Below are 16,282 nucleotides of genomic sequence, written 5' to 3'. Positions count from 1 at the left end.
AGCTCATAAAGGAAAACCTTCACTCCCCGTTTCCCTTTCTTACCCCGGTTTAACAGTTAAAGCTGACCGGATTGTAAGAACCCGGTTCTGTACGCACCTGAACAGAATAAATGGCACACACTGTGTGGTGCTGTGCTTCTCTTCATCACCATCATTAGCTGTTGCTAATGCTATGTTTGGATCCTGGTCTTTTCACATTTACACCTCTAAACAATTTTCCTCTGGCAAAACAGCAGGAAAATTCCCAGCCATCTATTTACCTTCCATTTTGCTAATACTCCTCTTTCTAATCTTTTATCTAATACAATACAATTGATTGCTTCAATTCAGTGTTTAATTACAAATGCCTTGTCTGTTCTGACTTTCTAATTGAATCATTTAATTTAGATTAGCACTGTATTCTCGTATTAAAAAAAAAAAAAAAAAAAAAAAAAAAAAGAGTGACCCCTCTAATGACTTAGTGACCTGGTTCACCTAGTGCAGGGTGATCTGACAGATTTACAGACACAGTTTAACAGCTTAGCAATTGATTCTGGGATGTTGCAACCAGAGGAGAGTCCAAACCTATCACAGGAGCCTTCCAATGATAAAATACTGTTTCCTGGATTTTATATCACTGCTGGATTTGAGAGGCTCCTGCATATTTCAGTCCTTCCACTTGCCTTCTGTGGTTTGGGTCAGCAAAGAGATTTATATACTGCCACATCCTCGTACATCTTGTCTTTCCTACTAATCAGAAACTCTTGATGCTCAGTTATGGATGCCTGCTTCTTTCTTTTTTAAAATTTCTACCCTTTCATCGTACTTAGTGACTTCCATTGGAGAAGGAAACCCCCTGAGAGTGAATTGGAAGTTTTCTTTCAAAAATCAGGTAACCAGAAGTAGCATCAACAACCTTTCCTTTCTAAAATATTGATTCCCTTGAAAAAGTAGCATTTTTGTCCATAACATATTATGCCATTTAATATCAAGAATCTACACGGATGGGCATTAAGAGCGTTTACAAAGGTAATTAATTTAGGAGAATACTTCAACATAGAGAAAAGCATAAACACTATGGAATAATTTATGAAACACATGCTTTCTTGGAAGAGGGAAATGGGGTATTATTATACACATATTTTTTCTAATTAAAACAAAACAAAACACAACACAACTACAGCCCACCCACCACATACAGATGAAGTTAAAAAGACAGTTTGAATCTCTGCTTGACCTGTTAATAGTTGGATAAACTTTGAATAAGAGGACTTGGAAAACAACAGCTAACCTTCTACAGCAAAGCTGTGTGACTGTTATCTCTGTTCTTTACTGAGAATAAATTTTAATTGCCATAAAGCAAAGAAAACTGACATATTTGAGGAAACTTATTTGCATATTTTAATTTCATGAAGCAGTCTTAAAACTATATACGAAATACTACAACTGAATTCTTTAGTAGTGATGCAAGGTATTCTAGTCACTATACTGACTAGGCAAGGTTAGCCACAAGAATTTATAGGATTCATGGATATCATGGAAGGCAGAGCAGGTGATCACCATTTGTTATTTGATCACAACAACCTACCTATTGCACTATACTTAGACAAGGAGATCAAGAGCTTGATGGTTAGACAAAACTGGCTTATGCATGGAATATATCCTCCAGAAAAGGACTATGTTTTGGCCTGAAATTATGAAGAAACGGGGACACAATAACCATGAAAATCATTAGTTCCTATGGTTAGCTCTTCTCACTGCGTTTAAATAATCTTACCTAATTTCAGTTGAATTGGTTTGATTTTACTTCCAACACTTAGTTTTTGCAATGCCTGTTGTCTGCTGAATAAAATAATCCTTTACTTCTATTCACTTTCTAAGAATTCGAGACAATGCATTTTCTTTTTGTCTGCTGCTGAGTACTGAGACCATAATTTCTTAGAACTGTTATCATTTCTTCATGATGACTCAGTTCAAAGCCATTGCTGATTGTGTGAACCTGGGGTATTTCTTTTTTCCACTTTGGGCTAATATATGCCAATGATTTTTATCTGCTATTTCCTCAGCTGATCACTCAGTGTCACAAAGTCCCTGGGAGGTCCACACAAACACTCTGATGACCCGTTTTGGCACTTGGGCAGTATGTCAGTGTTGTGCGTGCAAAGACAGGGAGGAAAGTTTTGCCTCTTGTTATCCTAGCTCCTTTCTGTGCCCTCTCTGCCACCCACAAGAAATCTGAAGCTGCACCACTCTGCTCTTCGGCATGCTCACTTGGCATCTGTGCATACTGTTCAAGACTGGTGGTCATCTCTGTTGGTCCTTCATACCACCCTGGTGACAGATTCCAGAGGCCACATCACCTGCTCAACAAAGAAACCAACTGGAGCACAGACAGCTGACACATGGCCAGGACAAAGCCCCATTTGTGTCCCAGCAGACACGATTTATATTTATATACAGACATCTAAATATACTTGGAAGAAATGTAATGGAACATGCATTTCTTGATAAATGGGCCAAGTTGCAAAGGGTTGAATCTTTTCCTTGTAAATGGTGGGCTTTCAGGCACTGATCCAAAGTCCTTGGAAACCAACGGGAGTGCTTCCAGTGGAGGAGCTGATACTCCCAAAGGGGAAGCTACTGGCTGTGACAAAGATGTCTAAGTGCCATGGAACCTGGGCAACCAAGACAGGGAGAGGAGGGTGCCAACACTGATGGCTGCATAGACAGAAGGCCCCATGTCATTGATTGATCATGCCAAACCAGTGGTCTTGATGAACAGTTTACAGTTCCCCCAGACAAAGTCATTGCTCAGACATATTTAAGTCTTTTCACTCCTTTCTCTGTACATGACATTTTGGGTTTACTGCAAATTGTTTTTGCCAGCTTTGCCAGCACTTGCAGAACCGAGTGTATTTCTTGTGCTAGGTTGGCTGAGTTGCTCAGCAGCGTTTCTGTCCTTGACTGGGTGAATTTGTAAGCAAGCCCCAGGCAAACATGGGCCCAAGTATGAATCATCATGCGGGTGACTTTCACATTCATATCACTTGAATCAGTCACAATAAAAGCACTAAACTGCAGGCTGCTGATGGACAGAAGTTGCTAAGATGGGGAGAAGAAATAACTGAAAGAGACATTGATAACACTTCTATCTTCAGAAAATATTTTACTGTATTTACCGCAAATGGAAAAAAAATCATCAAATTACTTATGCATGGCCTGCCCTTGGTCCTGAAGTACCGACCTCACACCCTAACCAGCTCCTGATACCAAGCCCCTTTGGCAGTGGGAGGTGTTCAGACTGGTCTGGCTGCAACAAATTTCAATGTTAATTTCACAGGCATTTCTCCTGATGATTTTCTGGAAGAGGAGGATTCTTTGGCCACAATTCATAACTACTCCCATTCAGCTCTGATCTTTACAAAGCTTCAACTGTATGAAGAATCTGATTGCCAGTACTTTCCTCCTTAACACTACAATTCCAAAACAGGATTTATGCTTCTACCATCCTGCACATGCTCCTCAGTGACAAAAATCATCTTTGATGTTTGCCTTTACTAAAGCACAACTAGCATGTCAAACATGGATTCTTCTCTTAAAATCTGTTTTGATGTCATTTCATTTTGGTTATTTAGTTTTACTTGTTTATCATTTTATTCTGAAAACAGTCAAAATATAAACTTCATTAACAGCAAGCACTTACACAAACCCTTCAGAAATAAAAGATCCCTCACTTCCTTTGGAAGATAAAAATCCACCACAACATCTGTTCAAACACATTTTAAGTAGGAAGTGTTTTTAATTCTACAGAAGACTGCTGTCAAAAGGAGCTGTATTGATACTAGCACTGTTACCTCTCCAGCACTATAGCTACGAAGTCGCTGAAGATGTTGCCGGTGAGTCAGGTGATTAGGGAGACGACCGTTCTGCAGTGGGATCCTGGGATCTATGAAGGTGGTAGCACGGCTGTTGTGGTCAACGAAGAAAGACTGAAACACACAGGAACAATGTACAGGGGTTATTTTTGTAAGGAGAAAGCCAACACTGACAGTATTATGGGATCATAAAGTGAAAATCACTGGCAACTGTGTTTCGGAAATCTCCTGCTAAGGATGTCCATGGATGGTATCTGCAAATGACAAGACTTTCTTAGCCTAAGCTAGAACAGCTCTTGGGAAATGCCTAAAGCTACATAGCTCAAAAACACATGTAATGTCCATGAGGTAAATGAGGCAGAAGAGAACAAAATTACCAGGGAACACTTCTTTAACCTTCTGGGTAGTTTCAGAAGTCACCCAGCAATGCTTAATGGAGGCAGACACTAAGCCAAATTTTGCAGTCATGACATATCTTAGCTCTAGATGAAACCTTTTTGTTAGTCCAGTGTTGCCTTGGCTATGGAGTGATATTCCACAGAAGGCTACAGGGTCACCACTATGCTCTGAAGTATTTGTTCCTGAAGATTTTTTCTGCTTTTAAAATAACTCTGCTTGCTGCAAGTATTGTTTAAACCAAATCTTCACCAGTTTTGAGTCAAGAAAGAAAGGACCTCCAGTGATGTTGTAAGCTGATGTGCTGTGTTAAGCAAGTGATTAGTTTTGTTGACACACTTACCTTGCCCTGCTGGTCAGTTTTTATCTCCCAGCCACGAGGAAGTTCTAGTCGGGTGTCAGCAAACATGTTTATAAAATTTACCAGGTCCCTGTTGTGCTGATAGCGCTCGAAATTACGAGCATCTCTACGGATCTTCAGAATCATATGCTTCAAGCAGGTACTGTTAGTAAAGACTCGATAGGCACTCTATGAGATGGAAAACAAAAGTGAGGAAAAGCAATTCTGATATCAAAACAACAGTTATTTCATGGGACATATGCCCAAAGAACTGAAACATATACTGTTCAAGTCAAGAACAATTTTCAACTCGTCGCATTGATTTGAATGTCTGCTTTACACAAACATCTAAAAGTAAGAAACAGCCCACACACTACGCACAGCTAGCCTTTGCATAGGCTGCCTCCTAAAGCACTCCCAAACCAGTCAGCTAAAACACCACCCACTCTAGATGCACACAGTTGTGCCTATTTCAGTGTTTTCACAGTCCAACAGAAAGCCTGTTTGTGTGACTGGATGATCCCAGAAAGATGCAAAGACAGCTGTGAACATATAGTTATGGTATAATTCAAATCAAGATGTCTGTGATAGAACTCATCGACTGAAGAGGATTGCATTACAGATGTCCACATCAGAGCTTGTTAACTTATTTACGGTCACTTTATAGCCACAGGACAGAAACAGACACATCCAATTGTCTATTTTTGGAAGATAATGAAACGCTTCCTGGAACTGAGTATTTGTTTCTGCACCGACTAAAAAGCATGTCAGATGGAGATGTTTTCCTGAGTCAGATGAACATTACCCCTGAGGCAGGTAGTTGTATCTCACCATGGACATTAAACACACCTCTTAGGGGAGCATCCACTGACGCAGACTGGAGTTCATTAGTGTTGATCTGGCCGCAGAATAGGAGCCAAAGTGAACTGTATTTGTTGCCACAGGATATTCAACAACACAGTACCACAAAATACATGTGCAATGTCAACACTTTTTCTCAGGCTGCTCCTGGATATTTTACTTAAGGGAGAAAGCTCAAGGCATGGTAGGAAACTATAGAAATCTGCATGCCTTCTGAGCATTTCACTAGAGAGAAAATGAGTGTGCTGGTCAATGCAAAGGACTGAATTACTCACTGAAACTTTTGTTATACTACACAAAGTACTTTCTGCTGTCCTGGTCTTCTTGAGCAATAAAGTGTCATTGGAGGATATGCGCCTCCAGTGAAGTGAGCCCCAGTGTGTGTATCTGTGATCTGCCCAGAGAATCTGACCCAAGAGCTTTCAATTCTCAAATTCTGTGTACTTTTAATGCATTTTAACCACTACAATGCAATAAAACATTTACAAGTATTATTTTTATCATGTAAGGATTTGTCATTGTGGTAGTGTTGAGAAGGGAATATACTTCTTGCAGGTCAGGGTCCCTAATTATGGTAAAAGCACTGGTGTATGTTGTGAAATCACAGAGATATGATCTCTGCCCTGAAGATATGACCTGGTTATTACCCAGGAAAGCTTCATGATTGCAAGTTGCTGAGTTCACAGCCTACTCCATGACAGAAGTTATATTTTGATCTGATGTTTGATCAATAACGGAGTATCTCTGAGCTGCACTAGGGAAACAAAAAATGTAATGGAGTTTTATCCCTCCACAGAATTAAAATACCTGCAAAATGAAAGCCTTTTCCTTTTAATTCTAACTGCTGGATAATATTTTCCAATCCCAACTTCATTGGTATAATTAATAGCTTGAAATTTTAATAGGGGTGTGTGGTTAAAATATAACAACCATGTTAAACCAAAAGTTATGTGGGCCATTATTTCTGTGCAAGTGGAATCTGTATGACTATTTGATGGATGTTTCAACAGATTGTTATGGCTCCCATATTAGAGGCAATTTTATAAGCTCAAACTGAAGGCCTCTCTTTACTTTTTTATTTCAGTGAGAAATGAAGTTGGGACCTAATCTCTTGTGAGCTATTCCTTGTACCACTATAGAATCATTTGTTCCTTTTGCAAACAGCTATGCCAAAGGAAAATGATACAGCTTCCAGCTATAAATCATCATATATCATCCTGTCAATGGAAGAAATTATGTGCACACCATAGCATAGTTCAGGCAATTTTAGATGAGTTAATATATCCCTTCCTCTGCAGGATGCAATAATCTCAGGGGCAATAAACTTTGCCAGAAACTTGGAAATGGACAGCTGGCTTCAGCACAACAAGTACAACATCCAGAACAGGACATTTGTCATTAGCTAAGGACCTGTGCAGAGACAACTCTTAAAGTGCTTTTTTTTCAAATTTTACTTTCAAAAAGAAAGGCCATCCCTACCCAAAGCCAGATTTTCCAAATATTTTGAAGTTGTGTGGGTGTCTAGTTGAACCTACATTCAAGATAGGCAAACTAGGACTGGAACCTAATAACTACACATCCCTGTGAGATTTCCCTATCTGCTTCCTCCTGGTTGACCTACCATTAAACTTTTTCCATTCCACATCAGGTTTGCAACAAAACATACAGACTTATTGAAGTAATTTAAAAAAAAAAAGAAAAAGAAAAAGAAAAGAAAAAAAAAGAACTGATTTGAATATTTAAAAATTCAGTTTCAATCTTTTTTTTTTTTTCTTCCCCAAAACAGATACACTGACTCAAGTCAGTATTTCTTTCACTGCATTATGCCCACCTGCTTCTTGGGAGTGCAAACTGCAGGAGTAAATAATTTTTCCCTCTCTGTTCCCCTGAGATTTGGTGGAATCTGAGTAAGATTTCTCAGGAACATGGCTCCAAAGGTAACAAACTCACTCCCTGCAGCAACAGACAACAGAATCAACCAACCTGAAACCAAGGATTCCTGCTTAATCTGGAAGGGTAACATTAATGAACTTCTCTGTTCTTCTCAAGGAACTCTGTGTATGAGGCAGAATTCCAGAAAGATTTTTCTTGGATCAGTCTGCCTGTGTTGTCCCCAACCTGGTCTGGTGCTCAGAGAGGACAAGTGAGCCCCAAGCCACACAATTCAAATTCAGTGTGCATTCTACCTGAAGGCCTGGGGCACAGAGTCTGGACTCAGAAAGCAGTAGTGCAAGAGAGCAAATTGTAATTACTCACATAGTTTGCATGCAGCACAGTGAAGAACTCGGGATTGGTGATAAACTTCACAGCTGGAGACTGCAGCAGTAAGGTGATTTTTTGAGAATTCACAGGAGAAAGTGAACCTTCCCTCCTAATCTCTGGACAAAACAAACAAACAAACAAACAACAAAAACACCAAAATTGTATTAATATAGTGGCAAGTCTAGTATCTAATCTTTACTGAACAGCAGCATCCTGCCCAATGCACCTACCCTCTCTGTTTTACCAAGATAAGTCTGCTGGCAAAACTGTAAGCATTCTTATGGTTAGTGCTGCAGTGTTTACAGCAGCAGGGCAGGAGCTGGATGCTCTTCTATATTGTTTGTTAAAAACCTTTGAGTCATATCAACTGCTGTCTCTGAACATCAATGTGACCACAACAATTTTTACCAGGTGACATTACTGTTACCCAAGTCCTGACTGTTTCCTTGCACTGTTGATTCTGGAGAGAGCAGATTTCCCAATCCAGACTGAGGGGGATCACCAGCAGAAAGCATCTGGTAGCAAGGTTAAGACAAGGAAGTCCCCTGCCCCACCCATTTCCATGTTAGTGCTGCAAAACATTACCCTTTACTTGTAATTGCATCATTTTTGGCAAGTCCATTTTTTTGTATATTCATATGGCAAAGAAAAAAAAAAATCAGTCACAAAGGGATTATTTTTAATCTGTATTGATTCATGAAGCACAGGAGCAGAACTGAGTATTTGAGAATGTGAATTCTGCAGAGGTAGGGGCTCTTTGACCTCTACAGACACCAGAAAAATGCTTCCTATCATGGAATTACGGCTTCAGTGTGCAGTTCTGGTATTTTCAAATACAAGCAAACCTTTATGTACAGTCCAAGGAAATTTGATGCAGAGGTCATCAACAGAATAAATATAGATACTCATTTTCTTATTATCAACTATCACAATTTTTTGCCCTAGACACATTTTGTTATGCTATCCACTTAAGACTGTAGATTAGATCCAGTGCTGTAGTTAAATTGATTTATAGTGGTTTAGAATCTGGATTAATGTGCCTAAATTGTATTCCTTCTGATGTTTCTCATTTAAATTAAAAGGCAAATAGCAAAGATATCATACTGCAGCTTTCTCTTGTTCTAGTGAGGTTTGCATCACTCCTTGATCTTTTAATTCTTGGCATTTTATAAAGTATGGATTTTTTCTCCTAACAGCAATAAAATATCCACAGCAAAGACCATTTCCTGATTACTTAAGATGATATACATTATGCTCAATAGTCCTTTGGGGTTAAAACAAAAAAGTGAATATTACATTAATAAACAGACCTAAATACTTAGGTAGCAATTCCTATTCAATTACTATTTTATTGTGTAGGTGATGGCAGTAAATGATTATAAATATTACACTTAATGACTGTATTACTTATAATTTAAATAGCAATAATACAATGTGAAGCTCATTTCTATCTCATCTACTAATAGAAAGTACTGCATTCTTCCTTTAAGATCCATTGTAGGTAAAAGGCTTATACAAATTGTAATAAAGAGGACTGCAAAGAATTTTTTAATATCAAGCATTAAACATTCTTAGTCAAAACTCATTTTCAACCTAAAAACACCTAAAGGATTGTGATAGCAAATAGATAAAATTGAATATTTTACCAAACTTGTTTAAAAAATGCAGGTTCACTATTCTTCTGTGTTCTACTTCAGCATAGAACACTAAGAAAATTCAAGCAGACATTGTGCTGATTCTGTACGTTTGCCAATGCTATTTACAGAAGGATGGCAAGAAGACATTTACTTCTTGTAGTCAACACAGAACACAAACCTAGGTGGGGCTGAGAATGATGCAAAGGAAGAGAACTGGCCATTCGTTTTGGTAACACAAGTTCTAAAACAAAGGAGATAGCTATTTTTGTGGGTCCACACGTTGCATAGTGGGTATTAGTCCGATTGCTAATAATTCTTACCCCAAAGTGTATATATATCCTTCATTGATGGTTTCACAACTGCTTTAAGGAAATATGACTATCACCAAGAAGTATAGAATAACTCCCTGCCCAGCCCAACCTTCCCTTGGTATGCATTCTCCTCTTCTCCTTCATATTGGCACCAGTTCTGTTCTAGTCATCTAATGAGCCAGATGGAAGAACCAATTTGGCTGTAAAGAGCATTAACTACAAGAAATAGATCAGTTTTCAGACAGATCAGTTGCCTGTTCTGGTATGGGGTGCTGTCACATGAGTTGGTGATGAGCAAAAAGACAGCTGTGCCTCCTTCAGAGGCAACCCACACTTAGATCAGCTCATAGCTATCACAAAGCTGCAGCCTTAAAAAAAACCACAAATATTCCATACTCCATTCCAGGGCCACTGCAGGTGTGACCAGTGCAGAAGCCATGCCCAGAAATAATAAATTGTAAGGCCCCAAGATCAAAGTCACGCTGCAGCAAAAATAGAAGTGTGTTTTCTTGCAACTACAAAGCTGAACAAAAACCAGGTACCTTCTCCATTTTAATTTCAAATAATAATAAATATTTTTATTGCAATAAAGTAAAAATGCTTTGTCTGTCTTAGAAGTTGTTAAAAAATGAAGCTCTGTATCTGTTTTTGTACCTGTAGCTTCAGGTCTAAACCTCTTTTCTTTTAATTAGCTTTTGCACCCTGGTATAAAGAAGTTCCAGCCCCCAGTGCTCTCCAAATCGGAATGCCAACACTGAGTGGCACTGAACACATCCTCAATACCTTTTTTTCACATACCTGAGCTTGGTTGGGAAGGCTCTGCCTCAGAGTCACTTCCTCCTCCAGTGGGAACTCTCTCCACCCTGTTTACTGCACCATCATCTTCAGTCCGCTCCGTTGCAATAGTTCGCTGGATATTTTGGTATCTACGTACATTCAAAGAGAGCAACAACATGTTTAGTTAACAGAACAGCTTTCCAGTGATTTCTATCTTAAAAAATTAGCACTAATTTTAAAAGACTACAATGCTTGTACCTTCAGCATACAACAGAGTAAGAAGCATGCTGGACTCTTCTTCAAATGTTGTAGCTAGTCACACTTGGGCCAACCACTACTCTGCAGATATGGCACTTTGCACTGACTAACAAATAGCTACTGTGCAAGGCAAGGAAGAAGACTCAAAGGTCAAATTCACAAAGGTGTTTAGGCTACACGTTGCTACTAGGCTTCTCTTTAAAACATCTGGATGTCTGGAACCTAAAAATATTAGTGGATCATGGTTCACTCTCTCATTTAGTCCTATGATAGTACAATCTATGATGCACGGAGTGCCCTTCAGCCTTGTTATTACAGTATCAGATGCACATGCTCAACCATAAAAAGGTAATGGATATTAAGAGTGTTCACAATGTTGATGATGACACAGCATGGCCACCAGGAGGGAACACTTCCATTTTGGTAGGCAATATGGAATGTAGACTAGTAGGTAGTGTGAACTCAAAGAACTATAATTAATGTGACAACCACAGAAAAGGAGAATAGAATGTAACACATGAGCTGTGTGAAAAGCATAAGGATGGGATATATCCATTTCAGGAAATTAAAGGGATTGAGTATTTAGCTTGTGTTGGGTTGCAGAATGAGGGAGAGGAAACAATACAGAGACAAGTGAGCAACAGTGAGAAAGACGACGAAGTAAATGCTGAATTAAAACCTGCAAACACCTTTAAAAACTATGCCATTTCCATGTTAATTATAGAACTAATTACCATATTAATTGATGCCAATAGGATTAATCATGGTCTTAGGGATGATCCCAATATTAAATACTTTACCAGATCAGGAACAAAGTATATATCTGGCTGTGAGAATAAGCTGGAGTGATCAAATATACACCACACAAAACAAAATCTAGTTAACCCACACAGACAGATGAATGAGAGATCAAGATTTCTCTGGTTCTACTGGTTAGCTATGAATATAAATCTTTTTATATGTTGAATAAGAACATATATTTCATATACAGACAGAAATAAAACAAAAGAAAGAAGTAGAAAGAAAAAGGGAGAAAGGGGAAGAAAGAAAGAAAATAGGCCCTCTTAATTAGATTAATTAGCTTTTACTCCACCCTGATATTTTTATCTGTATTTCTGGATTTCATTCCCATGCTTACATAAATCAGAATGGCTTTACTGCCTGTATTTAATCTGATCCTGCATTGTTTGTCTCTCATTTTCCTGACTTAAACTCTTTTTTCTTTCCTCAGCTCATATTCTGACTTACAAATTTTACTTACTTTCTATCTCTCTCTTTAATTGCTAATGCACATTTTACTCCAGATAGGAAGGTGGCCAGGAGTTAGTTCTTCAAAGTGACATGGGATCATGTAAGACAATTTGGCTTTTACATCTCTCAACAGGTAGCATCTCCAGCAACTTACTGCAACTCAACTTTGGGCAGAGGGGGCTAGAGACAATTAAGAAAAACTACTTAAGTTTTAGTAGATTTGCACTAAACTTTCACAGTAGTATGTCTGTCCCTCAGTATCTAAAGACATCTAAAATTTCTTTTCGAAGTTCAATAAAGAGCATCTTTAGAAGTGTTTGTTTGTTTGTTTGATTTAAAAACATCAATTGGGGGTTCTGTTTTTAGGTAAATATCCATCTTTACAAGGAACTTCTGATAGCAGATTTCACAACAGCATGAATTTGCCTTAGTTGTTATGTCCCTCTGTTTTAGACCCACACTTCACATTTTTATTTACTTGACTGCAGGCAACTGAATGAAGTTTCCAGTACTGTACTGTAGGAGTTTTAAAACACCCACATGCGGCAGCAAGAGTTTTTTTTTTTTTTTTTTTAAATGAGTTCATGTAATCAAATGATATAAGCACAATTATAAAAACAAAACAAAACAAACAAAAAAACTTGTAGTTTCCATTTAATAGTTGATAGAAAATCCCTATTGGCAAACTTTACAGAGTAGCACTAGCTGTGTGCCAACAAAAAATATGCTTTTGGGGGGGTAAACTCATCTTATATAAATACCCCAAAATGTCAAAATAAGTGAAGAAAACATTGAAAGGGCAAAAGTTATGGGAATGGCTATGGAAATTTCAGTCTCCTTTCAAAGTGATTTGTCGAAGAAATGGAGGCTTAACAATACCACACCGAGGCTGTCTTAACTACACAAATATATTTTTGTGTGTTATTTATTACTTTTTAAATCAGTAAAAAAACAAGTTTAGATATACATATGCTGCAAAGGATCTTTCCAACAGAGCTTCATCAGCAATAGCTGTTGCAGGCTTTGCTAAGTTAGCAAGTCAAGTGATGTTGAGAAAATGAGAAAGAGTCTTTAAAATAAAAATTATGGATGTCTCCTTGGAACTTGCCTAACACCTGGATTCCAGTTTTGCAATCCCTTTATCCTCGAGTGGCCTAGCACAGCTAATAGAAAGCTTTGAGCACAGAAGGAAAGCAGGTTTAGGCTCTTGGATTTGAAGAGTTACAGCTATGGGTTTCTTTAAATTTCCAAGGTTTTGTGGTTTTGGCAAGGCTGGAAATACCAAGCTTCCCTGTAATATTTTGGTCTTTCCATTCCCTCCCAAAAAATGAAACCAGGAAGCTAAAAAGTGAGTAGATTGGTTCAAAAAGAAAAGTGGCCTTTTTTTTTTTTTTTTTTTTTTTTTTTTTTTTTCAAACTAAGTGGCTTTGAGCCCCTTTTTATTTCAGGTTAGAGCAAAAGTTCAGGCTGTTGTTAATTCTATCAGGAAGGTCTTGTTATTGCCTCACCTGAAATGATTCTCAGGTGTGTTTGCTGAAGACTGTTTCTAACAACGAAGTTTGAAACACTAAAAACAGTATTTCTAAAATGAGTGCTTAAAACTATGCCTGATTCTCCAAAGTGCTTTCCAGTAACCGTTTATGAAATGCTGTTTTCCTCATGATACATAAATATGGAGACTTGAATTATGTGAAATTTGCTTTAGGACAATGAAAATTTTAAAATTCTAGCAGCCTGGTTGAAAGTGCAGAAATTATTTTCCACTTCAGAAATACTTAGTTTGTTTCAATGGAGTATTCAGTATGAATCTCATTTATCAGAATCTTAGGAAATGTTCCCAAACTTGGGAACAGAACTCCTCATTCAACATTTTAAATCAGCAGAGCTCTTTGGCAATGAGTAGCGAATCATCATTTTTTTCCCTGTCCCAAGAAGCCATGGCAATTTATCTTTATTAAGTTGCACAGTGCTTAGTCTCCAACAGGATTCAGCTAAAGAGAGCTATGCCACTACTGAAAACCCTCTCCACTTCTCATTTTGTAATCAGATATTTGAATATTAAAAATAAAGAGATCCAATGAAGAATGTTGGATACATTAACAGTCAATTACTAATCCAAACCAGTGACAATCAAGTCACAACCAAGGAAGTCAGACAACCTACAAGAAAACCTACAGAGGAATAAAGTTTGCAGCAAGGAAGTCACAAATGCAATGCCTACTCTGCAGTTTCTGGTGAGATCTGAGATAGCTCATTTACCGATTAACCAGTTTTAGCTGGAAGAATGGTGAACTCTTACAAAGACTCTCACAAAGACTTTCTCCTGGCTTTATGCTGCAGTTACATGACAGTTCAACTTAAAAAAAAAAGTCTGATGTATATCCAGAAAAGAGCTTTCTGTGGTAGATAGCTTGCTTATGTGGCAGTCAAATAGTCTGATCTTTGACGTAATCCAAATCCCTCTTAAAGACAAATGCCAAATGGCAGAGAAGAGTCATATAAATTAACTGGAAAAAAATCTACATTAAACATACCCTTTGAGTTTTTTGTTTGTTTATTTATTTTTGTTTTTAATATTAACATCATAGCTTGACACTTTCTGAGGAAAACTATAATGGAAACAAATGCAGGTTCTTTCACCTCTGCAAAACATAATACATGTTACAAATGACATCCAAAATAATAAATTTGGTGGGAAAAAATGGAGAATTTCTTCAAGAGTGTGTTGATGGTGACAACTTACTGTGTACAATAACCAGTTTCAGAAGAGTGGTTTACTCTCCAAAAGTTACATTAACTTTCCAGTTGTTGTCATTCAGAACCCATTTCTCCTTACACACAGTAACTCCAAAGCTATTCTGTATATGAAAACAGCACTTTGAAACTGCATTCTTCTCTCAGCTGCAGATCTTTCTCTTAGCAAAGAGAAAATGGCCAACAAACTTTTGTGGCATTTCACATGCTATGATTAGAATATAATTTCAGTTTTGCTTGTCTAGAAAAGAAACCATATCATTACAGTAAGCAGGGAATAATAAAGAAAATCTTTTCTGAAGTTAAAAAGGGAAGATTTTTAGCTAGCTCTTTATTTCTTTTTTGTCTTTCCTCTTAAATTCAGTCCAAAAAGCAAGCAAGAGAAAGAAATGATAAACAAATCTATGTGTGGATGAGTCACACAAAGGGAAAATATGTACCGTGTTAAGAGATAACTGAGCTAGCTCAGAATGAACTCACAGATTTACAGCACCTATTACAACACTAAGCAGATCTCTCTATGTCTGGAAAGGCATACTCTGGAAAGGCATTGCTCTGCCCTGCTCTCTTAGGGGACAGACCTTTCAATAGCCCTAACTAGCTTGAGTAGAAATGCCACACTGATATAGCAACAATATTTCAGTAACAGTCAGCTCAGAAACCTCTGAAGATACTGTGATGCAGTGTTAGGTGCTGATACATGGATACCACTCTAAGAGAAAAAGTTGAGAGTTTATGTGTTAAGAGTTAAGAGTTAGAAAAAGTGACTCCATCTTTTGGAAGAATGCTCCCCTCTCTTTTGGGAGTTTTTCCAAAGCCTCTTCTTACTGTTTGAAATGTTTTGCAACATCTTTCACTCAACAGCGCTCCTCATGTGGGCAAGTTTGGGTACTGAACACTCCCAGCAGGTACACCAAGGTAGAAAGTGATCAGCAGACACAGGAACGTGTATATTAGACTTGGACAAGGAAAGAGGAGAAATCTTTAGGGAGCTAAAGGGATACAGCGAGGAAGGAAGGAAGCCACTGGCATGGTGTGGAAGAAGGGGAGTGTGGATCTGAAGGGAATTTAGACGCAACTGCTCACCGCCGGTTCAGCTGCTCCATTTGCTGGATAGAGCCAGACCTGTGGATCCCATCTGGTGTTGCTGCGGCTGTGGGGCGCTGCCACGTGGTGGTTCTGTTGACGTGATCGACATAGAATACTCTCCCGTGGCTGTCTATCCGGGCTTCCCAATCTAGGGTTGGAAAGAAAAGAAGGGATGATGGTGTCAGTGTGAAGCCTTCCAAAAAAAAAAAAAAGTGGGAGATACATATACACAGACATACATACACACAGAGAGTGGATACACACACGTGAGATAGATACTATATAGATGTCTATATGCGTGCAATATATGTGTATATATTCAGTGTATATATTCAAATATATATATACTCTGTGCTTGCCTATATGTATGTATATGCAATATATGCATATACATAAATATTTCACACACAGCACATAGGCAGCCTATGAAAACCATCATAGACTATGAAAAACAAGTGACATAGTGGGTATATTTTTAAAGGGCTGGATAAT

The 16,282-nt window shown here is 38.1% G+C and overlaps 1 protein-coding gene across 19 annotated transcripts in view; it reads right to left on the bottom strand.

The window, feature by feature from the left end:
* HECW1 (HECT, C2 and WW domain containing E3 ubiquitin protein ligase 1) overlaps positions 1-16,282 on the bottom strand; it is a 257,827-nt gene that overhangs the window by 50,058 nt on the left and 191,487 nt on the right. For all 19 annotated transcript variants that reach the window (XR_011806847.1, XR_005263269.1, XR_011806848.1 and 16 more), the window contains 5 exons: positions 15,788-15,938; positions 10,460-10,587; positions 7,708-7,829; positions 4,594-4,779; positions 3,834-3,968 (listed from right to left, as the gene is read on the bottom strand). Coding sequence is in view for 16 of the 19 variants with exons in the window: in XM_027451321.3 (XP_027307122.2) it covers positions 3,834-3,968; positions 4,594-4,779; positions 7,708-7,829; positions 10,460-10,587; positions 15,788-15,938 (722 nt within the window). In the remaining 3 variants the exon portion in view is untranslated. The remainder of the gene's footprint in view (positions 1-3,833; positions 3,969-4,593; positions 4,780-7,707; positions 7,830-10,459; positions 10,588-15,787; positions 15,939-16,282) is intronic.

The sequence above is a fragment of the Anas platyrhynchos genome, chromosome 2, assembly GCF_047663525.1.
Source record: "Anas platyrhynchos isolate ZD024472 breed Pekin duck chromosome 2, IASCAAS_PekinDuck_T2T, whole genome shotgun sequence".
In the NCBI taxonomy this organism is placed as follows: Eukaryota; Metazoa; Chordata; class Aves; order Anseriformes; family Anatidae; genus Anas; species Anas platyrhynchos.
The sequence above is the reverse complement of the archived record's forward strand: the minus strand, read 5'-3'. Positions and strand labels throughout refer to the sequence as shown.